This window comes from Panthera onca, chromosome D1, assembly GCF_046562875.1.
Source record: "Panthera onca isolate mPanOnc1 chromosome D1, mPanOnc1 haplotype 2, whole genome shotgun sequence".
Classification (NCBI taxonomy): domain Eukaryota; kingdom Metazoa; phylum Chordata; class Mammalia; order Carnivora; family Felidae; genus Panthera; species Panthera onca.
The window spans coordinates 99223732-99246341 of NC_138348.1; the positions used below are offsets into that span (position 1 = coordinate 99223732).

Here is a 22610-nt window from a genome sequence, read left to right on the forward strand (position 1 = left end):
TTAGTCTGGTATCCCAGGCTGCTCGAGGAGGACCTTGGGCAAGGTCCCAAGAAAGCCCAGCAGTGGGAGGAACCTTCTGGGATGGCTTATGGGATGGGGCTTACAGCTTTTCTCCAGTGTTTTGAGAGCTGGCTGTTTTCAGGTGGTGAGTGAATGCAGTTATTCTGTCGACAGAAATTCTGCAATTATCGTTTTTCACCAGTGACGCAGGAAAGAACATTCTAAATCTCCTTTTACTTCCTGGAGGTCTAGACAACCTTTTTCATAGTCTCTACTCTCCCTCCCACCTCACCCCCAAGCTCACTGCTTGCAGAAAGAGCAATTCGCACCTGCTTCTTTCCTACCCCACCCCCAGTCTACCCCTACCCTGACAGTTTCCCATCACCAACGGCAGAGAGCAGAGAAATAGGCGTTTTCTAGTTCCTCCCCCACCCCTTTACTTTTTCCGGGTACCCGTGAGTCGGTTGGGGGAGGGCATCCTCTCTCACCCTGGCCGCTCATTCTGAGACCCGGGGCTGTCTGCTGAATGAATTCTGCCGGAAAATGGAACACTCCAGTTTTCTGGCCGGCCTGACACTGTCTGTCCTTCTCTCCCAAGGTAAGGCTTCTCCAGGTGGTGGGGGCATCTTGGGGAAGGGACGTTGGAGAACGTCCCTCCCTTGGAGAGGGACATTACCACCTGGAGGGAGCTCCACTTGAAAGTCCTCAATGCTAGCTTCAAATCACAAGGCAGAGCTGTCAGGGGAGCAGGGCTGGGATACAGCCCAGGGCTTGGGTTTGGGAGACAGGCTCTTGGCTTTGACGGACTCTAGGTAGGCATGCATGTTGCCCTTGAATGTCTTTTTAAAGGCCTTAGGCCAGAGATCTCTGCAGGAAATGTTGTGGTCTGCAGGGGTCTGAGCCTGGGCTGGTAAGGGAGCACTATTCCTTCCAGGGCAGAGGGTCTCTGGGGTCTAGGGCTCTTACTCATTTGGCCATCATTTGTCACCACCAAGAGCCATGCATGACCCAGCATTCAGGGGAAAGTTAAAGAGAAAGTTAGCTTTAGGTTGAACAGGAAGGAGGGCAGATTTAGGGAGGTAGGCTCATCAACTCATTTGTTTGCCTGGTTTTAAAACCGATAGTCCCTTGTTCCAGAAACCGTCTCAGCCTCAGGCAAACTGGGACTAACGCTTTGGGACATCCAGGATTTCCACTGGAAACAGGTTCCCCGTGGGAGACACGACTGACTGTAGGATGTGAAGCATCTGACGTGCCTGTATCTCCCTGAGCGAGTGTACACGCATGTATCATCCTGGCCTGCTTGAGAGGCATGAGAAACAGCTCTTTTGGGGGATTTTCTTGAGGATGCTCTTGTATTCAAACGGGTACCTGAATATGAAGTTCAGGGAAAAATCTGGATTCCACTTTCCCCGGGGATTGGAGATACAGATTCTAGGGTCTCTGTGGGCTGTGGACATGCTCTCAGTCAAAGCAATTCAGGGGATCTAGAAAGACGCTGTACATACACCTCCAGCCTCTAAACTCCCTACAAGACTTGACTTGCATGGAGCCCCACGAATGAATTTGATAAAACTGTTTTTCTGTTCCCCTCCCCCTCAGCAAGGGTAGGAAACCTAAAAATCTTTACATGGCATTTGCCCTGGGTCTCCTTCTGGATCACTGGGCTGGTAATTCATACTAGCTTCTCCCCTCCCCCAGGTGGACTTCTACTTGTCCCCTATTTGTTCCTTGTAATTCTAGAAGTTTTGTTGGGGAACAAATGTAGACATCTTCAGCTGAGGAACGCTCTTCTGCCTTTCATGTTTCTCGGATGCTTCCGCAGCCTACGCTCCCCTCTGACTTCCTTTTATTTATTTATTTTTAATGTTTATCTATTTTTGAGAGAGTGTGACTGGGGGAGGTGTGGGGGCGGTGGACAGAGGGTCTGAAGCAGGCTCTGCGCGGACAGCAGAGAGCCAGGCAGGGCTCGAACTCCCGAACTGTGCGATCATGACCTGAGCCAAAATCAAAGGCTCAACCAGCTGAACCACCCAGGTGCCCCGAAAGTGGTCCTTTTTAAGTATAAGCCTCAGCAGAATCAGGCCTCTGCTGGAGATCAAACAGCTGACTCGAATCATGGTATTTCCACCCCCCCCCCCCCCCAAGTGAGTCCCTACAAGATATCCGTGGAGGAACTGGAGGACAAGGTGTTGCTGAGTTGTAACACCAGCATCATATGGATGGAGGGAACGATGGGAACGCTATTTCGCAACGATACAAATCTGGACCTGGGAAAACGCATCCTGGACCCACGAGGAGTGTATACGTGCAAGAGGCCAGACGAACAAGACAAGATACCTTACACGCAAGTATATTATCGAAGTATGTGCCTTCTGGACCCTTGGGGTTGAAATGGGTGGGACCTCTGGCTATGAGAACTTCAGAGCCAGAGGGGACTATAGTGGACCAATCTGTTCTCCCAACAAACTGGGGTCACTCTTGTAATGGTATAAGCCAGGCTTTGGAGCCCTCGGAGTGAGAAAGAGCTTAGCTGGTGGAAAAACAAAACAAAACAAAACAGTAGGGGCTTGTGACTCGAGCAGTAGAGGTTTCGTCGGGAGAAAGGTTTGGCCCACCGCCTTGTTTACATTCCTACAAAGCTGACATTACTTCTTGGCTCTTCTCAGGGATTTCTGGGGATAAAGGGCACAGGTGGATGTAGCCAGGGCATCAGCAGGCCTTTCTCCAAGGGTCTTACTGACGTTTGGGTCTTGGTGTGAGAGATCCCGGGGCCGCCCTAGGGAGGCAGAGATGCTTCCCTGGTCTTGAAGGCTCCCCTTCCCCCTCAGTGTGTCAGAACTGTGTGGAACTGGACTCAGGCACCCTGGCCGGCATCATCATCACGGACATAATCGCCACTCTTCTCCTCGCTTTGGGGGTCTATTGCTTTGCGGGATATGAGACCGGAAGGCTCTCTAAGGGTAAGTGGACGGGACAAAGTGTGTGTGCACGCTTATGTCGTGGGTGTGAGTGTGCCCCTGCGAAGCATGGGGCTGGCAGTGGGTTGTGTCTCACCTGGGAGCCGCTCTTGCAATCTCCCAGTGACTCCTAAACCTGGTTCTGGGAAGACCTGTGCCCATCTCGCTCACGCGGACTTCTGAGGATGCCACCAGCTGCGGTCGTCCTGCAGGGTGCGTGGGGTTTCACTGTCCCATCCTCCTAGGCCCCTGATGACTCTTTTTCCCTGGTTCTTCTAGCCGCTGACACTCAAGCTCTCCTGGGAAATGACCAGCTCTATCAGGTGAGCCCTGAGGGGGAGGAGCCATGAATGGGGGGTGGGGGGCACGGGAGGGGACATGAATGGAGGTGAATGGATGAAGGGTCCTGGTGGGGAACTCATCAGAGCGGATGTGGGGGCTGGAAAACTCAGGCAGGAGTTCTCATCTCTGGGGTCTGCTGGGGTCCTCTCTGGGAGAATCCTGACTCTGCCTGCCTCATTGTTCCCCCTTCTCACCTCCTAGCCCCTGCGAGATCGGAATGATGCTCAGTACAGTCATCTTGGTGAAAACTGGCCTCGGAAGAAGTGAACCGGAGACCGGTGGCTTATAGGAGTATCAGCTACATCGACTGCACCTCCTTTCCTTGTTCAGCCAATAAAGATGTCTTCTCTCCCTCAGCAGGTGCCTGGACTTTTCAAGACTGCCGGGCAAGGCACGGGAGTTGTCCTGCCTCAGTTGGGCCCTTGCCCTCCCTGGCCACCTGTGTCCTTCCTTCACTGCTTCCATTCCTCTGCCCCAGACGGACCGTGTGACGGGCACTCTCCCACCCCCATCTGGCCCACTGGTGCTTGCTGCCCGGTGGGCTCCCTGGGTGCAGGGCTCCATCACACTGCCTCGGCTACTTGTTGCCTCCGGCCCCCTAGTGCAACCCCTTAAAGGCTTTGGCTTTCTCACCACAGCCGAGGGCGGGCTGCTATGTTTAGAGACCCAGCCACACAGAAGTTTCCATGACATCGTAAGCAGAGGAGGTGGGAACATCAAGGGCCCAGGAGACCGTTTCTTATCAAGATGTGGAGGGCGTGTGTGGCAAAGTCCCACTTCTGCCAAGGGGCTGGCCCTGGCTTTATGGCCCCTGTGGAGTGGTAGCCACCGGCTGCGAGGAGGTTTCTACGTAGGTCTGCTCAGGACCCTTTCTTTCCTCCTGTATAGAAGATACCATTCACCTTCCTCTTCTCAGAACCTGTCCCCGTCCCACCCCTGCCTTCTGCATCACAAAGTAACATCAGAAGCTCATCAGCAATCCAAATACGTTATTCCTCTTCAACCACCCGGAAAGCTGGAATTTGAGAGCGGACAGGGGCCAGGGATGTTTTCAATACATGTCATCTTCAGCTAGTGGTTAGTGGTGAGCCTGAGAGATTCTGAAACCTTGGGAGCCTGAGAGATTTATTAAAAGTATAGACGCTCGATGGGGCGCCTGGGTGGCTCCGTCGGTTGAGCGTCCGACTTCGACTCAGGTCATGGTCTCACGGTCTGTCGGTTCGAGCCCGGCGTCGGGCTCTGTGGTGACAGCTCGGAGCCTGGAGCCTGCTTCCGATCCTGCGTCTTCCTCTCTCTCTGCCTCTTCCCCACTCTCACTTTGTCTCACTCTGTCTTTCAAAAATAAATAAATGTAAAAAAAAAAAAAATAGACACTCGGGCCCCCCTCTCGGAACGTGGCCCCCAGGTGATTCTGAAGCACCTCCAGTACAGAGAGTCTCTAGAGGAAGAGCTGAGGCCACTGACTCTTTTGAGGCCCTTATGCTCATTCCTGTCCACCATAAGGGCAACCCTTCCCTTTTGTTCTCTGAGTTAGAGTAATTGGAAGGACTTCAGGACAATTTAATAAGAGTGGGAGTTCCCCAGACCAGGGTTTCCAAAGGAGGAAAGAATTAACAACCACACAGCCAGGGATCTGTATGATTCTGCCCACTATCTTCTCGAGCTATACGCGGATGTTAATTCTGTTAGCGACAGAAGTTAGCGACAGAATGAACTTGTAATTTACACATTGAACTTGTGAACTTGTAATTTACACATGCTTGGATCATGGTTACAGTTTATTTCTACCGTTTCTATCCCTACTACCGTAGTCCTCTGAAACCTGCCTCCTGCTTTCACATTGGGTTCCCTCCGCCTTGGGCAACTTAACCATGGCTTCTACAGCACCAAGGCTTGTACCCTTCCCATGCCCTGCACACTTCTCTTGTATTCCTCGTATGCTCTTACATCCCCCTATACCTCTCTCCAGTCCTCAACATTGGGTGCGCTTGGGACTCCTCTGCACTTTGGAATCTCCAAAGATTCTGATTATCTTGGGCTAAGGCATCAGGACTTTAAAAACGGCTTAAGGTGATTTCAGTGTGAAGCCACGGTTGACAAACCTGCCCTCCACCTGAGCCCTCCTGGAAACTTGTGTCCCTTTGCTTCTCTTTTTGGTGCTTTGAAAAAATAGCTTTACTGAGGTAAACCGACATGAAAAACCTGCATGTATTTAAAGCGTAAAGTTTGATATTTTGACATATGTATGCACTTGTGATACAACACCACAGGCGAGGTAATGAACATATCCAACAACGTGAACAGTTTCCTTGTGCCCCTTTGCATGCAATCCCTCCCTCCTTTCTCTCCTTATCCCTCCACCCTCCAGGCAACCGCTGATCTGCTTTCTGTCATTATAGATTAGGTTTTGTTTTTTGAGATTTATATAGGAGTGTAATAATGTAACATGTACCCTTTTTTGGTCTGGCTTCTTACACTTGAGCATAATTATTTTGAAATTCATACATCTTGGTGCATCAATCAATAGTTTACTGCTTTTTACTGTCCAGTAGTATTCCATTGTATGGATATACCACAGCCTGTTCACCCATTCACTTGCTGATAGTCTTTTGGGTTATTTCCTGGTTTGGGCTATTACAAATAAAGCTACGATGACCAGTCACCATAGAAGTTATTGTGTGGTCTATATGATTTTATTTCCTTTTAAAAAAAATTTTAATGTTCATTTATTTCTGAGAGAGAGAGAGAGAGAATGAGAGAGAGACAAAGTGAATGGGGGAGGGATAGAGAGAGAGGGAGAATCTGAAGCAGGCTCCAGGCTCTGAGCTGTCAGCACAGAGCCCGATGTGGGGCTCAGACCCACAAATTATGAGATCATGACCTGAGCCAAAGTCAGACGCTTAACCGACTGAGCCACCCAGGCACCCCTCATACGCTTCTATTTCTGTTGGACAAATACTCAAGAGTGGAATGGCTGAGATGCAACTTTTTTTTTTAAGTTTACTTATTTACTTTGCACGTGGGAACAAGTAGGAGAGGGGCAGAGAGAGACAGAGAATCCCAAACAGGATCTGCACTGTCCGTGTGGAGCCCCACGTGGAGCTCAAACTCATGAACCATGAGACTATGACCTGAGCCAAAGTTCGACCCTTAACCCACTGAGCCACCTCTGAGATGCAACTTTGAAAGAAAGTAATCTGGCTATTCTAGGTCCTCTGTAGTCCCATGTGAATTACCTTCTCAGTTACTACAGAACACCTGCTGGGGTTTTGATCTGGATCATGTTGAATTTACAGATCAACTTGGGGAGAATTGACTTCTTAATGATACTGACTCTTCCAATACACAAACACGTCTTTTGTCAGATTTACCCCCTAAGTATTTTATATTTTTTGATGCTATTGTATATGGCACTTTTAAAATCTCAATTTCCAATTGTTCACTGATAGAATCTAGAAATACAGTTGTTTTCGTATACTGTTCCTGTACCCTGAAAACTTCCTAAGATCACGTATTAATTCTAGTAACTTCTTTTTTTTTTTTTTTTTTGTAAAGTTCATCAGAATTTCCACACAGATGTTCGTGGTGTTTGTGAATAAGGACCGTTTAACTATTCAATTTCTAAACTGGATGTATTTTACTTCTGTTTCTTGGCCTATTGGCGTTGGCTACCTCAAGTGCCGTGTTGAATAGACGCGGAGTGAGGACATTCTTGCCTTATGTGTGATTTTAGGGGGAACATTGTCTTTCATCATTAAGTATGATATTGGCCATAGGTTGGTTGGTTGGTTTATTTTTTGAATTTATGTATTTTATTTTTTAGTAATCTCTACATCCAGCATGGGGCTCAAGCTCATGACCCCGAGATCAAGAGTCGCATGCTCCACCAACTGAGCCAGCCAGGCTCCCCTCTTCTTTTTATATATTATTAGATTAAATTTGTTAAAACTTAGTGAATAATTCTTGCATCTATTCAAAGGGGATATTGGTCTGCTGGCTTTTTTTGTTTTTCTTGTAGTGTCTTTGCCTGGTTTTGATATCAGCGTTTGGCATTAAGTTTCTCCAGAGAAACAGAGCCAACAGGATGTGTATGTAGGAGATGGAACAGAGAGAAGGAACAGAGGGAAGAGAGAAGAGACAGAGAGGGGGATTTATTTTAAGGAATTGGCTCATTTGATTGCGAAGGTTGGCAAGTCCAAAGCTGGCAGTAAACCAGGAGGCTGGGGACCCAGGGAAGAGTTGATGTTGCAGCTTGAGTCCAAAGGCAGTCTGGAGATGACAACTTCTCTCTTCCTCAGGGGACCTCAGTCTGCTTTTTCTGTAAGACCTTCAACTGATTGGATGAGGCTCACCCACCCACACTATGAAGGATAACCAGCTTTACTCAGAATCTGCTGATTTAAATATAAATCCCCCCATATACCTTCACCACAATATCCAGGTCTGTTTGACCAAATATCTGAGCCAGGTTGACACATAAAATTAACATGGATGAGTTTGGTCTCCATAGAGTGAGCCGTAAGTATTCCCTCTTCAATTTTCTGGAAGAGTTTGTATAGAATTGGTATTATTTTTTCCTTCAATGTTTGGTAGATTTCACTATGAAGTCTTCTTGGTCTGGAGTTTTCTTTGTGGAGAGTTTTTTTTTTTTTCTTTTTTTAATGTTTGTTTGTTTTGAGGCACACACACACACACACACACACACACAAACACATCATGAGCCAGGGAGGGGCAGAGAGAGAGGGAGAGAGACAAAGAATCCCAAGCAGGCTCCATGCTTGGCATGGAGCCTGAAGTGGGGCTCGATCTCATAATTATGAGATCATGAGCTGAGCCGAAATCAAGAGTCGGATGCTCAACTGATTTAGCCACCCAGGTGCCCCTGTGGAAAGGTTTTTCACTATATAAGTTCAACGTATTTAATAGCTAACAGCTTACTTACCAGGTTACCTGTTTCATCGTCAGTGAGTGGAGTGCCTTCTGCTCTGTCTTCAAGCTCTACCCATCCTTCCCTTCAAGGCCCAGGCGAGGCCTCTTCTCTGTGTTGCTCTCTCCCTACCACGGCAGCTCTCCCGGCTTCTCCCGGGAACACTGTCCGCAGCCCTCACGGCCGCTTAATCTCATTTGTTTTTCTGTTGGTGTTCAACCTTCTGCATTCTTGGCCACCCTTCTATGATCGCAAGCTCCTTGAAGGCAAAAACTGTTTGTTTGCACCCCCTTAGCGCTCAGCACAGTGCTGGTCTGCCACACGAGTGGTGAGAAAAGCAGTCGCTGAAGAAGTACCTAAAGGATTAAATACAGAGCTTTTAAGCCGGGAAAATGGCGAGCACTTTTCTATGGTCACAGCCGGCACACGGGGCTGCTCAGAACGTTGGAGTTGGACAGTCCCGGCTGCTGATTCCAGCGCTGTCCCTCACTAGCCGTGCAACTTCAGTAAATAACCTCTCCGAGTCCCCTGACCCCATCAGGGCAACCTCTGTCTTATCTGCCTCGTTGGGTTGTCGAAAGGATTAAAAATGAGATTACGCGTGGAAGGCGCTAAGGGCGATTTCTAGAGCATAGTCAATGTTCACCAGACATGGGCTACTATCGCTTGGATCACCCCGAGCCATACCTCCCTGTGTCCGTCATCAAGGGACACAAGGGCCAGGTTGCTGATCAGCAGCTAGGCATGGTCAGCATCACAGAGTCTCCTGGTGAGCCTGCGTGTTGAGCGTGCAGAGGCAAAGAACCGTCGCTTTAACAGGGACCGACACATAACATGGTCCCAACGAGCCGGCCGAGGCTGAGTGTGCACGCCATGTGGCAGGCTGCTAACCGCGAATGGCCTTTTCGGTCACGGCCACACGCAGAAATAGCCCTGTGGTGAGCAGGGAGGTTTCTGAGCGCAGAGAGGGAGAAGGGGGCCCGCTGGGGCTTGTCACAGCTCCAGCCTCCGCCGGGTGTAGACGGAGCGCTGGGCGCTGGGTCAGGGCGAGGCCTCCCACTGGGCCCCCCAGCCCACATCCTGCTGAGACAAACCACAGCAGCTGCCTTCTGGCTGCTGGCTCAAAAGGTGAAGGGAGGGGTGCCTGCTTGCTCCCCAGCACATCCTTCCCCGTGGGCCGGGCTCAGCCCTGGCTTCCTCTCCCAGGCAGCTTGTGGAAATCGGGGTCCCCAGCCCCTTACACCTCACGCTGCCCATCCGCCGCTTTCTCCTGCCTTTGAAGGCTGATGCTTCTGTCCCTCCGTTTTCTGAACTGGCCACTCCAATCGGGGCCCATCAGCCACTCTCTGCCATCCTTGATGTTTTTCTCCAAGAGGAGTTAGTCAGGGGACTCTCTTTTCCCTTCTTTCCCGTTCTCTTGTTTATTTCTTCCCTAACGCCCTCTCCAAAGACAGGGTCAGATGATGCCCCCACCCGCATGCATTTGAGATCATAGCTGGGAATTTAGTCAAAGGGAGGGAGGACCTGAGGAAACAAGGCAGCCTCGGAGGGCCTCCCAGAAAAGAGGGACGGAAACTCTTTCAGCCAAATACACTTTATTTCTTTTCTCTCTCAGCTGACAGGGAGCCTAGCGCATTCGCGCAGATGCAAATGACCATCCAGGGGCCTGTGGGGAAGACGTGGGGGAGGGCCCAGAGGGCTGGTTCGGGGCCAGGGTCTGCGAACGGGGCAGGACCTCTGCCAAAGTTACCCGGTCCATCCCCACAAAGGGTCACCGAAGACAGAGCTGGGAAAATGGAAAGGTAGATGGAATAGTTAGGGATGGGGGCAACTTCTGTGCAGGAAAGGGGGGAAGCGAAGGGAGAAGGGGGCTCTCCTGCAGGGTAGGAAGGAACTGGTGATGGTGGGGGTGGGAATAACAGAAATAAATACCCAGACGAGGGGCCGTCCAGGTGGGGGGGGTGGGTAGCCATGATGTTTCACAATAGTGAATAGTGCCTGTGCTATTCTAGGACTGAGCGCCAACAGAGAAGGCAGGATGGAAGGAGCTGGCGAGAAGGCTGCAGGGTGTGAGCTCTCCAGAAGGCAGAGGAGCCGTTCTCTTCTGGGGTCCAAGATTTACTCAGGGTACAGGGAACAGCAGGCCCCGAAGAAGCCAGACCTGGGCCTGTGGGAGGCAGCGTCCTCAAGAGCCGTCAGATGCCTCTCTGATTCAGGCCAGAATACAGATCCTGCTGGCCTTTCCGGATGGGCTGGGGGTGGAATAGAGAGGTGGTAGTCAGCAGGGTGGCAGGAGGTAGTTCCTCAGAAAGAAGGGCCTCTGAAGATCTAGCTTTAGTGCAATGGAGAGACTCTTAGACTAGGAGTCAGGAGGCAGGCTCAAGTTCTCACCTGGACCAGGCACCCACTCGTAACAGACTTGCCGCCTTCCGTAAACCTCACCTTTCCCATCTCGAAAATGGGACTCTAAAGACCCACCTCTCAGGGCATTTGTCGGAATTCAGTGAAGTCACTCACGCATACGACAGCGAATATAGCACATGCTTGGCTGCTGCTCGATAAATAAATATTTGTCGAGCTTGCCCAGGTGTGCTATTCCAAATATTTAGCAATTGGTGGTGCGCACACCCACCCACCGGTCGGAACGGTCCTGCTGGGGGTCTGCCGCGCCAGACATTAATTCTCTAGCTGTCTGATGGGGAGGCAGTCTGGTGGGGGAGAGGCTGCGAGGTCTGGCGGTACGTGGGTTGGGGCAGGGTGGGCAGGAAGCTTGGGGCTGTTGACCAGCGAAGTACTTTGATATTTCAACAACGGGTGTGACGGTACCGGTGCGCGCAGGTGGGACATCAGTCCCGATTGTGTCACGTTAGAACGTGCGGGTGTGGTCTCCCCTGTGCTAACGAATCAGCCACAGAAATAGGAGCGCTGTTTCCCTCCCCAGGCCATGGTTGTAGAAGCCACACAGCCTTGGAAATGGCCCTGTTCCATCACGAAGGAGGCACAGGCGGGCACAAGGCGGGTTGTCCTGGAGCTCTGAGTGAGGGGCTTCGAAGGGTCTGGAGGGCAAGCTAGACGGTCCCACCTGTCCCCTTCTCCCCTAGAAAGCTCCCCCCACCCCGTCCCTTGTTACCTCGTAGTCTGGATTGGGCACAGGTGGTGGTTTCTCCTTGTTTTGTCCTGCAGGGGAGGGGGTGGGGGAAGGATTAGTTTCTAGAGGGAACACCCATCTCGTGGCAACGAGACCCAGATCTGTTCTCTCGTCTCTGTCTCCTCTTTTTCCATCTTGGCCGTTCTTTCTCTTGCTTCCTTTCATCCCATCTCTAACGACCCCCACACTCTCTATCATTTTATGACTTTCCTCAGCTCAAAGTCCTTTCATGTTTCCTTTCCTACGGGTAAGGGAAAGGAGAAGGCGGGCGCCAGTATCCCAAAGTCTCTGTCCCCACAGACTGGGAGGGGAATCTGGTTACTCCAGAACACTCAGGCATTTGGGGAAGCCATCCCGTTAATAAGCTTTTTGTACTTTTCTAGGACGGGAAAGAGAAGTGATCTGAGATGTGAACCCCTCCGTCCAGATGCTGGCCACACGGTGAATGTTCTATAGGAGCTGTCTTGACCTGGCTGTGGACTTGCCACCCCGGCTGGACTTTCCCTTCGGTGGGACTCTTTTCCGACTGAAGCCCGCGGTCTTACCCCTGGGCCTGCCGCCTGCACCTGGTCCTCGCATCATGGTCACAGAACTGGCCTTTTTATTCTTGCTCCAATAATATACCAGCAGCAGCAACCCCAGAGTGATACAGACATCAGCCACGATGGTCGCGGCCACTGCCATCAGATCCACCTCCATGCAGTTCTGACACACTGTGGGGGACAGGGGGAGGGGGAGAAGAAGAGAAATCACCGGGAAAAGAAGACACAGAACAGTAGACCCCAGCAAGGAACCCATAAAGGCGATTTTCCCTTTCTTACTCTCACGCTTGCCGTGGCCGGAGCGGGACCCTCCAAAGTTTGTAACAACAAGCAAAGGGGGACGGTTATGGATAGAGGCCTTGGAGTCAGACAGTCCTGGGTTCAAGTCCCAGCTCCGCGCAACTTACTAGCTGTGAGGATCGTGAGAAGTGTTTTCAACTCTCAAAGGCTCTGTTTCCTTTTGTATAAAATGGGAATAAAATAGTACTTAACTCGTATTGTTGTTGCGAGGGCTAGATGAAAAAAAAGTTCCTGGCAAGTGTTTGGTATACAGCCCTTGGAGCTTAACAAGCGCTCAGAAAATGTTAGCTGTTGGGGCGCCTGGGTGGCTCAGTCGGTTAAGCGGCCGACTTCGGCTCAGGTCATGATCTCATGGTCCGTGAGTTCGAGCCCCGCGTCGGGCTCTGTGCTGACAGCTCGGAGCCTGGAGCCTGTTTCGGATTCTGTGTCTCCCTCTCTCTGACCCTCCCCTGTTCATGCTCTGTCTCTCCCTCTCTCAAAAATAAATAAAAAAAAAAGTTAAAAAAAAATTAAAAAAAAAAAAAGAAAATGTTAGCTGTTATTACTATGCCCTAGTTTATGACGCTTTATTATTCGTGTATTTATTTATAAGTGTTTACTTATTTTTAAGAAAGAGAGAGAGAGAGAGGGAGCATGAATGGGGGAGGGGCCGAGAAAGAGAGAGAGAGAGAGAGAGAGAGAGAAAGAGAGAGAATCCCAAGCAGGCTCTGAGCTGTCAGTGCCGATCCTGACTTGGGGCTCGATCTCACAAACCATGAGATCATGCCACGAGCCGAAATCAAGAATCGGGCGCTTAACCGACTGAGCCACCCAAGTGCCCCGACACTTTTTTGTAGCGGCTTTGCGAATCTTTCTGAAGAATTTATCTCTGGATAAAGCATCAGCGGAACCCATATCTATGAGCCATAATTCTGGATTCAATAGAATGCAAACGATGCAATCCTGTCTCTTGGGAAGTTGTTGTTTTAGATCTAATGCTGAGTTCACCCAGATGACCCCACATTGGTGTTTAATCTAGATTTCAGAAAACGCTGACACTGTGTGGCCCCTAAGAGTCTCAGATTGAGTGTAAGAGGAACACAAAGATGCCAGGGGACTGTGAGTTGAGTTAGGGGAAATAATTGAGAACACCCTCTTGAAGTGGTCCTTTCTAATGGTCCTATATTACCTCTTGCTTTCAGGTAGAGATAGTTCTTCTCTAGCGTGTTGCTTGTATAGCAGGCATAATAACCACTGTCTTCCATTTCTGAAAAACCATCCAGAAATAGCTGTTCTCCATATTCATTGGGCAAGAGGCCACCATTTCTTTCCCATTTTATTGATTCACTTCCCAAATCCTCAGGGCATGTCAGCACCACCGTGGTTCCAGAAATGGAGACTTTATACCCTGGGAAACGGGAGAGGAGAGAAGGGAAATCGGAGGGAGAAACCAGTAAGATTTTGGCAAAGGCAAATTAGTCACAAAGAACCAACCTGATACAGAAGGTCATTTGTCACCCAGGCCTTGGGTTTTCTTGTCAAAGGGGATGTCTGCTGGCTACAGGGCGTGAAAGAGGGAATCCGAAGGCAAAGGGGAACTGGACAACCTTTTTTTTTTTTTTGTAGTTTTTTTAGTGTTTATTTTTGGGGGAGAGAGAGAGAGACAGACAGAAAAGGGGAGGATGGAAGTAAAGGAAAGTCTAGAAAAAAGTCCCTTTGGGAATATTTCCAAAACGGGAGTTGGAGATGTGATACTGGAAGGACCTGAGTTCTTGGGGTTAATCTCTCCCGACCAATTCCTTCTCCTCTAGCCACCCACCGGCACCCTGAGGGCACCCATGAAAGACAGCTGAACTTACGTGCGGAGGCAGATGTCTGTGGAGGTGGCTCTTCACCAGAACATGAGAAAAAGAAAGCACAGTAAGAAAATAACCTTGGCTTAAGTTTCAGTTGTAGACACAGATTTTCAAGTGGGGCTAGAAACTATCCCCCCAGAACCGCCAAAGAAGGCCCATCCTTTAGTGAGCCCCAAGCCTTGAAGGTAAGTCGTGTACTCGGTGCACCAAGTATGCTCCTAGACGTAGCTCAGATGCATCAGATTGAGGTTATACCGGCACGCGTTTCTAAATGCAGATCCACGGGAGTGCGGGAAGTCTTAAAACCCTAAAGGTGAACAATTCTCAGTCTTCAAGCTCGTTCTCCTGCATTGGCGCGAACCATATTCTGGTTAGACACGAAAGGGTCTTCTCAGAGATAAAGACCTTCACTCGTCGTCAGGAGATCTCTGAGCCACTGATCCTTGGGCTTACCTATTTTTCATCATTCAGAAGTTCTCTCTTATGATGAACAGAATCCCTCATAGGAGATCAAACAGCTTTCTTATTCTCTACCACTTTCCTGTTGTTGCCTTTAAATTGTGTAAAGGACTGTACTCCTTTTAAGGGAATGGTTCCTCCCGTAAAAGGTGGCTTTGTTTTGAACTATCTCCTGAGTATAATCAACTCTCAGTTATTTTTTGTTAGAGGGAGGCAGTATTGGTGTGGACAACGAAGAGCCGCTAGTATATATAATTTGGGGCCCAGGCACATTCCCCACAGCAGGCCATGTTGTCCTGGGAGGTGGGGCTGGGGCGCCTCTTTGTTTTCTGGAAGGTTTGTGGCCGGGACACAGGGCGGCACTAGGTTATGCTGAAGCCTGGATGTGGCAGCTGGAAGAGAGGAGAGGTGCTCAGAGACCGCTTTTTCTCTGTTGGGGGCTTTCTGCTATAGTAGGCTGTTAGGGACAGGGCGTTGGACTGAATCAGAAGCCCCGTGTTTGAATCTCAGATCTGCTTTAGGCTGTGTGACCCAGGGCAAGTCATTGAACTTCTCTGAGCCTCAGTGTATTCATCTGTGAAATGGAGATAAAACACCAACCTCACAGGGTATTTGTGAGTGGTTAATGGATTATGAGGGTGAAAATGAATGGCATATAGCAGATGCTTAAGAAAAATGTTAGTTACTTTCTTCCTTTCCTTCTTGGGGTCCTGCTACAATGGAGAACAGGACTGAGTTCTGACCCAGTTGCTCAGGCAGCTCTCTGGCTGAGATCATGTGGGATGTAAACAAGTCATTCTCCAGATTTGTCTATCTGCTAATAGTTGGGATTTGAGTATAATGACGTAGATAGTTGATACTATTTGGACTTAGAAATAATTTTTCAAAACTATTTCTTAGAAATGTTGTATAAACTAGAAATCATACGTAAAATAATTTAAAAGTAAATAGACATTTCACTCTGCTTGGTGTTTGTTTGAAAAAGAAATGTAAAGGGGCGCCTGGGTGGCTCAGTCGGTTAAGCACCTGACTTTGGCTCAGGGCGTGATCTCACGGTTCTTGAGTTCGAGCCCTATGTCGGGCTCTGTGCGGGCAGCTCGGAGCCTGGAGCCTGCTTTGGAATCTGTGATTCCCTCTCTGCCCCTCCCTGCCTCGTGCTCTGTCTTTCTCTCTCTCAAAAATAAATAGACATTATCTGCTGGCTCTCAGGCTATCTGCCCTACTTAAAAGTCTACAGTTCTAAACTAATTCTAGATACACATTTTTTTTTCATGTTTGTTTATTTTTGAGAGAGAGACAGAGACAGAGCATGAGAAGGGGAGGGGCAGAGACAGAGGGAGACACAGAATCCAAAGCAGGCTCCAGGCTCTGAGCTGTCAGCACAGAGCCCGATGCGAGGCTCAAACCCACGACCCATGAGATCATGACCTGAGCCGAAGTCGGACACTTAACTGACTGAACCACCCGGGAGCCCCTAGATACACAATGATTAAATAAAGGTATTTGGATTCCATTCCTTCTACCCCCTTTTCCCAAAACCAAACCAAAACCAAAACCAAAACCAAAACCAAAACCAAAAACAAAAACACCGAGCCTCATTTCTCTTATTTATTGTGGGCCTGACAGAAACATTCTTAAGAAATCTGGGGGACAACCTGTGGTTTATTTTATGCTAAGTGTAACCTCTATTGATTTAAAAATAGGACATATGTTTATACACTGGAGTTGAAATAGAAACTTTAATGCAGATTAGCATAAGAAATTTTACAAATTCTCTCTGGAGAAACCAACTCTAAAACTAGTTTCAGAGGTGAATAGTGTTCTATTTCAACTCCTTTTACCTCTCTAGTTTGTAGTTTTTATTGGTTCAGTTTAAATAACTTTGCAGGGCCCTACAAATTAAGAATCCATACAAAGTATATATATTAGAGGGAAACTAATCTTACTGCTCAGCAGTATGTTATACAGTGAATATTTGTGTTTTGGAATTTAAAAATTATGTAAGGTGGTAGTATCATGAACGGTTTATAAATGTGTGCTGACTTGCCTATTTTAAGGGATCTTATCCACCACCAGGTCAGAAAAATGTATTTTTAATTTTTTTTTTTAACATTTATTTATTTTTGAGACAGAGAGAGACAGAGCATGAACAGGGGAGGGGCAGAGAGAGAGGGAGACACAGAATCAGAAGCAGGCTCCAGGCTCCGGGCCATCGGCCCAGAGCCCGACGCGGGGCTTGAACTCACAGACCACAAGATCGTGACCTGAGCTGAAGTCGGACGCTCAACCGACTGAGCCACCCAGGCGCCCCAATTTTTTTTAATTAAAAAAAAAAATTTTTTTTTAAATTTGAGAGGCCTTTTGAGGGGCGCCTGGGGGGCTCAGTCTGTGAAACGTCCGACCTCGGCTCAGGTCAGGATCTCACGGTTCGTGGGTTCGGGCCCCGCGTGGGGCTCTGTGCTGACAGCTCGGAGCCTGGAGCCTGCTTTGGATTCTGTCTCCCTCTCTCTCTGCTCTTCCCCTGTTCACTGTCTCTCCCTCTCTCTCAAAAATTAATAAACATTAAAAAAAAATTAAAATGCCTTTTGAACATTTTTAAGCCATGGATTTAAACAGCCACATAAAATAAATTACCACGTTTAAACAAGAAATAAACATTAAAAAATATAAAAAAATGAATTTGTGATTTATACAGAAACTCCCAGTGGCTTCTATCCACACTTCCCAGAGAATGTATGCTCAGGGATCTGTGACAGTTAGCAACAAACGCAGGCCCATCCCCGATAGATCCTACCGGTAGACCATTGTTGTTTTTCGTCTAGTAGTTCTCATTATTAATATGATTGTCCTCAATACCTTTTTGTCTCACGTTTGAAAAGAGGTCGTGTAGAGTGAAAATCCTCTTACCTGAAGGGTCGTCGTTGTCTGAAAAGGAAATGATAAGCAATTGTTAGCTACCCTTGTATCAGCTACCAAGAACAGACCCTGTTCCCCTGGGTTAGGACCTTCTGGTACTAATGTAACACTGTGTGTCAACTCTACTCAAACAAAAAGAAAAGAAAAAGAAAAGGAAAAAGAAATGCATCCTTGGACTGCGTCAACAGGTCAGTCATGTTGATGACTGGTGAAATGATTATGGACAAGTTTATATTCATCTTTCAAATTCTCTATTGGAGCACCTGAATGGCTCAGTCGGTTAAGCGTCCGACTTCGGCTCAGGTCATGATCTCACAGTCCGTGAGCTTGAGCCCCGCGTCGGGCTCTGTGCTGACAGCATGGAGCCTGGAGCCTGCTTCGGATTCTGTGTCTCCCTCTCTCTCTGCCCTTCCCCCGCTCACACTCCGTCTCTGTCTCTCTCTCTCTCTCAAAAATAAACATTAAAAAAAAAATTCTCTATGGTATTAAAATGTAATTTTCCAGATTGAAAGAAAGAAAGAAAGAAAGAAAGAGAACAGTGGATCTCCAAATTCTTCATGGCTGTATAGGAAAAGTTGTTTTGGGCCCTACCTCCTACATTAAACAACTGATGGCGATTTACAAAAATAGATCCTAAGTAGTCATTTTGCAATAGCAAGTCATTACATCATACACCTTAAACTTACATTGTGCTATACGTCAATTATATCTCAATAAAGCTGGGGAAGAAAATGAAGCTCTGCATTGCGCATAAATCGATGAGAAAGAAAATCAACTGTAAATGGCAACGGCATGCAGAAGAGATTAGTTATCCCGAAGCATGTCAGTGCTTTCGACGTGCTCCATCTGTCAAGAAGGTAACGTTAGGGGCGCCTGCGTGGCTCACTCCATTAAGCGTCCAACTCTGGCTCAGGTCATGATCTCACGGTTCGTGAGTTCCAGCCCCGCGTCGGGCTCTGGGCCGACGGCTCAGAGCCTGGAGCCTGCCTTGGATGCTGTGTCTCCCTCTCTCTCTGCCCCTCCCCTGCTCATGCTGTCTGTCTGTCTCTCTCTCAAAAATAAACATTGAAAAATTAAAAAGAAATAAGGTAACATTAAAGCATGCTGCATGGGAAAAAAAGAAAGACAGTGTTCTAAAAATATTACAAAAGAGGCAGTGTCACGGAATGTAGACGGGCGCAGTGGCCTCCTTTTAACCCAAAATTGCTTCACGGCAGCTCGGAGGAGCTGATTGAACAGAAAGGCTTCCGATATTGGGACATTCCTGACTCTACCGCTGTGATTGGGAAATAAGTCCCGGCCAGGCGTGCTCACACGCGTGTGCACACAGGAACGCACATGCACACACACATTCAGAGCATTTGGACACGTGACTCTAAACCTGCACCCAGAGGCTTATTCGCCGCATGCCCGTGTATACGTTCCTATCCTCTACAAGATTCCACATCAAATATGAAGTGCAAACAAATGAAAACTTTCAGCACTTTCAACCTGAACAGTTCCAAGTTTTTTCTTTCAAATAGTTACCATTGGGGCGCCTGGGTGGCTCAGTCCGTTAAAACGTTGATTTCAGCTCAGGTCATGATCTCACAGTTCGTGGGTTCGAGCCCCACGTTGGGCTCTGTGCTGACAGCTTGGAGCCTGGAGCCTGCTTTGGATTCTGCGTGTGTGCCTCTCTCCCTGCCCCTCCCCCGCTTGTGCTCTGTCTCTCTCTGTCTCTGTCTCTCAAAAATAAATAAATGTTAAAAAAATTAAAAAAAAAATAACTAAAACTCATTTTTCCTGGGATCTCTGTTCCTTTCCTCTTGCTGTAACTACCTCTGGACTGACCAGATAGTAAAAACTCCTTTAATAGGTCTCTGTGGAAGCTCTGGGGGGGGGGGGGGGGGGGGAGGGGGGCTGAGAAATGAGGGGGTGGGGGTGGGGTCTAGCAAAAACTCCACTCATAAAAACAAAAAGACTGCTGGGCTGATTGCATAACAAGGAAAGAAAGCATATTCTTACCTTCCTGCCCCCAAGCGCCAACTAGAAAACAAATAAGGAAAAAAAAAAAAAAAAGAGTTAGTCAATGTTGTGGGTGCCTGAAATTCCAAGCAGAACGAGTAATGTGGTCTAGTTTGGCCATGTCGGAACCACCCCTGGACCAGAGTCATACCTGTACCCCAGATAAGTGACATGAACTGCTGGGTACGGACCAGTGTCCAGTTCCTGGCCCATTGGGACGAAACAAAGCGAAGAAGCATCTAGCGTTACACATGAACACTCAATATTTGACCAAGAGTTAGAAAAAGTTGAGACTCCTTTTCAGGCCACCAGGGAAATGGCAAACGAATTTTGCAGCCTAGCCTCCGTTTTTGAAAATCGGACTGTGGAAGAAAAACAAGCTTTTGTTTAGGTACGCGCGTTGAGATTCTCGTTCCGTCTCTGGCTCCCGCTTGTCTGATGGTTCAGTTTTTCCATCTGTTTTCTGCTCGAGCCAGAGATGGAGATATTTGAAACTACAATTACTCCTCCGTTAGAGCCTGTGTGTTGAAGAGCCTGGTCACACTTCCACTGGGCTCCTCACTCAGCAATAACCTGGATTCATTACGATGACCAGCTTCCCTCGTGTTGTCTTTAAGTTCTCCGTATACCCGGGCCTCCCTTTTTTATTTTTTTTACCAACAGCATCGAGTGAGACCCCTCCACCCACCCAGAGCCGACTGGGCACATTTTCGTGATGCCAGATCTTTAGGGATGCCCGGGACTTTGATACTTCATCTCGCTCTCTTTCCATCCCCCCCCACCCCCCACCCCAGAAAGCATCGTTTATATTATAAGCCTTGAAGAAAATGCCTGACCTCTCCTTGCAGGAGTCACGTCCTGCCCCTTGACACTCAAAATGTGTTCCTGGGACCGGCAGCAGACTTATAAACGCAAGAGCTTCCTCGAAAGGCAGAATGGCGATCCCCACTCTGGTCCTACTGGAGCAGGAGCTCCAGAATCCCAGGTGATTTGTGTGAGCGTTCAAGCCTGAGAAACTCACAGTGAAGCAGGAAGCAGAGACACCATGGCTGTGGCTCTGAGATAGGAGCCCCAGCTCTGATAGCATTTTCTAGGCCTCTGAACTAAAGCCGTCGTGAACCATTTTGCATCACGTAGCCTTGCAGGGCACAGGCCTTCCAGACAGACAGTCCTGGCTTCCCGGGTCAGCTTTAGCACCGACTAGCTGTGCGGTTTTCAACAAAGTTATGTAACATCTCTGCACACCAGTTTCTTCATCTACAAAACAGGGGATGTAACCTTCGCCTTCCAAGATGAAGCTAAGAATTAAATTAGTTGATGCATGTAAAAAAGTTTTCTTTAGCCAGTCTCTGGCACTTAATAAATGGCAACTTTTTTTTTTTTTTTTAAATCTTATCTCCTATGAGATGTGGAATTGCTCTCGGTCGTTTACCTGCCTATATTCTCCCTTGCTTCAAAAAGGACTCAATTAATCGAAAGTTCTTAGTCACCTGAAAAGGACAGAAAATTATGAGGTATGTTTTGTCTCAGAGACCAACCTTGCTGTAACCACCCCCCCCCCCCCCCCACCACGGTTCGGGTTCAGCTCTCTGCTCTTCTCATCTCTTTTGTGTTAGTTCTTAAAGGCTGGGTAGTTCACTGACGAACAAGCCTGTCCTTGGAGGCAGAGAGACTTCTTTGTTTTCAATAGCTACGATCCCAAATGTTCCCTGAGTGGTGGCCCATGCGTCCGTCCCATATCTCGTTCGTCAGCCTGCCGTCTTGGATCCCCAGCCTAACATAGCACAAATAGTTCCTTATACCTTCTGGTAAATGAGGCTCCCTTGGTACCACTGGGCATCACCAAGGGAGGCTGTGGGCCTTCCCACAGCCTGGAGAAGGTACGACCCTTTCTCATTTCATCCTACTTACCTGACAGGAGACAGAGTCCCAGAACTCTCCAGAGGCTTCCCGATGGCATCATTCTCTCACCGGATGGACCCTGAATTCTACCTAAGATGGTGGAGGCTGGTGGCTCAGCACTTCTGAAAAAGAAACCAGAGGACTTGTTCAACCCCCCTGCTGCAGGTGAGGACCCTGAGGCCATTGTTCCCAATGCCGGGATGATACAGGGGGCCTTGTTAGGGGGAGACTCACCATTTTCTGAAGCAGGCACCCAAGGCTGGGAGGGGAGGCGAGTGACAACCCCACACAGGAAGTGTGCAGGGGCCTCTGGGCCTGCGGGGTTCTACGTCACTTGGAAACGTTCGAGGCAGAGGCGGCCACCTGGGTTGGCTGGGGAGACATGGGCCCCATATCTTCATCTTCCCATAGCACAAGCAAGAGCACTCTGGCAAAACCTGGGGGTGAAATAAAAAATACCTGCAATTTAACTGCCCGGGGCCTTGTCCCGCATTGGGACCCCCCCTTCTCAAATGCCCCCTCTCCCCAAATAAGCTGTGACAAGGAAGAAAGCGCTTAAAAAAAAAAAAAAAAGGATTTAAAGTAATCTCTACCCCCAACATGGGGCTTGAACTTACAACCCTGAGATCAGAAGTTGCATGCTCCACCCACTCAGCCAGCCAGGTGCCGCCCCCCTTGCTTTCTTTATGGTGTGTCTGCCATGGAACAGCAAAGGTGCAGACGTCTTATTGACAAAACCTGGCTTGGAACTACAAATTGGCTTAAAACCGTTTTTGGTGGTTTTTTTTTTTTTGGCCCATGATAGTGACAAAAATACTTTATTTTTTTAAATGTTTATTTATTGATTTTGAGAGAGATAAAGAGAGAGGGAGGGGCAGAGAGAGAAGGAAGAGAGAGAATCCCAAGAGGACCCCGCACTGTGGGTGCGGGGCCTGACGCGAAGCTCGATCCCACACACTGTGAGATCATGACCTGAGTCGAAATCAAGAGTTGGACGCTTCACCAACTGAGCCACTCTGGTGCCCCTACAAAAATATTTAAAAACACAACATTCAGTGTTGGGAAGGGTCCAGGGTGAGAGTCTCAAAATCTGCTGCTGCCAGATTGATACAGCCTTTATTTTTAAGCTTGCATAAATCAAATGCTCATTTTATGCCGGGCACTGTGCTCGGGGCTTTGCCAACACATCTCATCTAATGCCCAAAACAACCCTCCAAGGTAGGTTTTACTTTTATCCCCTTCTTATACTTGAGCACACCGCGGCTCGGACGGGTT

The 22610-nt window shown here is 48.5% G+C and overlaps 2 protein-coding genes across 3 annotated transcripts; one reads left to right on the forward strand and one right to left on the reverse strand.

Moving 5' to 3' along the window:
• The first annotated feature begins 382 nt into the window (after nucleotides 1-382).
• Nucleotides 383-5972, forward strand: CD3D (CD3 delta subunit of T-cell receptor complex). 2 transcript variants are annotated; one of them, XM_060604880.3, is made up of 5 exons: nucleotides 403-598; nucleotides 2149-2364; nucleotides 2832-2963; nucleotides 3240-3283; nucleotides 3504-5972. In XM_060604880.3, the coding sequence occupies exons 1-5, from the start codon at nucleotides 544-546 to the stop codon at nucleotides 3567-3569; spliced, it is 513 nt and encodes a 170-aa protein (XP_060460863.1). In that variant the 5' UTR covers nucleotides 403-543; the 3' UTR covers nucleotides 3570-5972. The 2 variants fall into 2 exon arrangements, with proteins under 2 accessions (XP_060460864.1, XP_060460863.1); XM_060604881.3 differs by lacking the exon at nucleotides 2832-2963 and having other exon boundaries at nucleotides 383-598.
• A 3833-nt stretch (nucleotides 5973-9805) lies between these two features.
• Nucleotides 9806-21657, reverse strand: CD3E (CD3 epsilon subunit of T-cell receptor complex). Its single transcript, XM_060604875.3, has 9 exons — nucleotides 21570-21657; nucleotides 21345-21457; nucleotides 19434-19454; nucleotides 17421-17438; nucleotides 14058-14087; nucleotides 13388-13606; nucleotides 11923-12090; nucleotides 11360-11406; nucleotides 9806-10481 (listed from the first exon to the last, which is right to left on the reverse strand). Exons 2-9 carry the CDS (start codon nucleotides 21394-21396, stop codon nucleotides 10425-10427), a joined length of 612 nt encoding a protein of 203 aa, XP_060460858.1. The 5' UTR covers nucleotides 21397-21457; nucleotides 21570-21657; the 3' UTR covers nucleotides 9806-10424.
• Nucleotides 21658-22610: the final 953 nt, after the last annotated feature.

What these genes read in the sequence shown, in the direction of transcription:
- CD3D (XM_060604880.3), top strand. Translation starts at nt 544, where the DNA reads ATGGAACACTCCAGTTTTCTGGCCGGCCTGACACTGTCTGTCCTTCTC. An exon ending in CACGCAAGTATATTATCGAA is followed by an intron (nt 2,365 to 2,831) that starts GTATGTGCCTTC and finishes CTTCCCCCTCAG; the next exon opens with TGTGTCAGAACTGTGTGGAA. An exon ending in GACCGGAAGGCTCTCTAAGG is followed by an intron (nt 2,964 to 3,239) that starts GTAAGTGGACGG and finishes TGGTTCTTCTAG; the next exon opens with CCGCTGACACTCAAGCTCTC.
- CD3E (XM_060604875.3), bottom strand. Translation starts at nt 21,396, where the DNA reads ATGATGCCATCGGGAAGCCTCTGGAGAGTTCTGGGACTCTGTCTCCTG. An exon ending in TCTCTACCTGAAAGCAAGAG is followed by an intron (nt 12,091 to 13,387) that starts GTAATATAGGAC and finishes TGTCCCCCACAG; the next exon opens with TGTGTCAGAACTGCATGGAG. An exon ending in TGCCCAATCCAGACTACGAG is followed by an intron (nt 10,482 to 11,359) that starts GTAACAAGGGAC and finishes TTCCACCCCCAG; the next exon opens with CCCATCCGGAAAGGCCAGCA.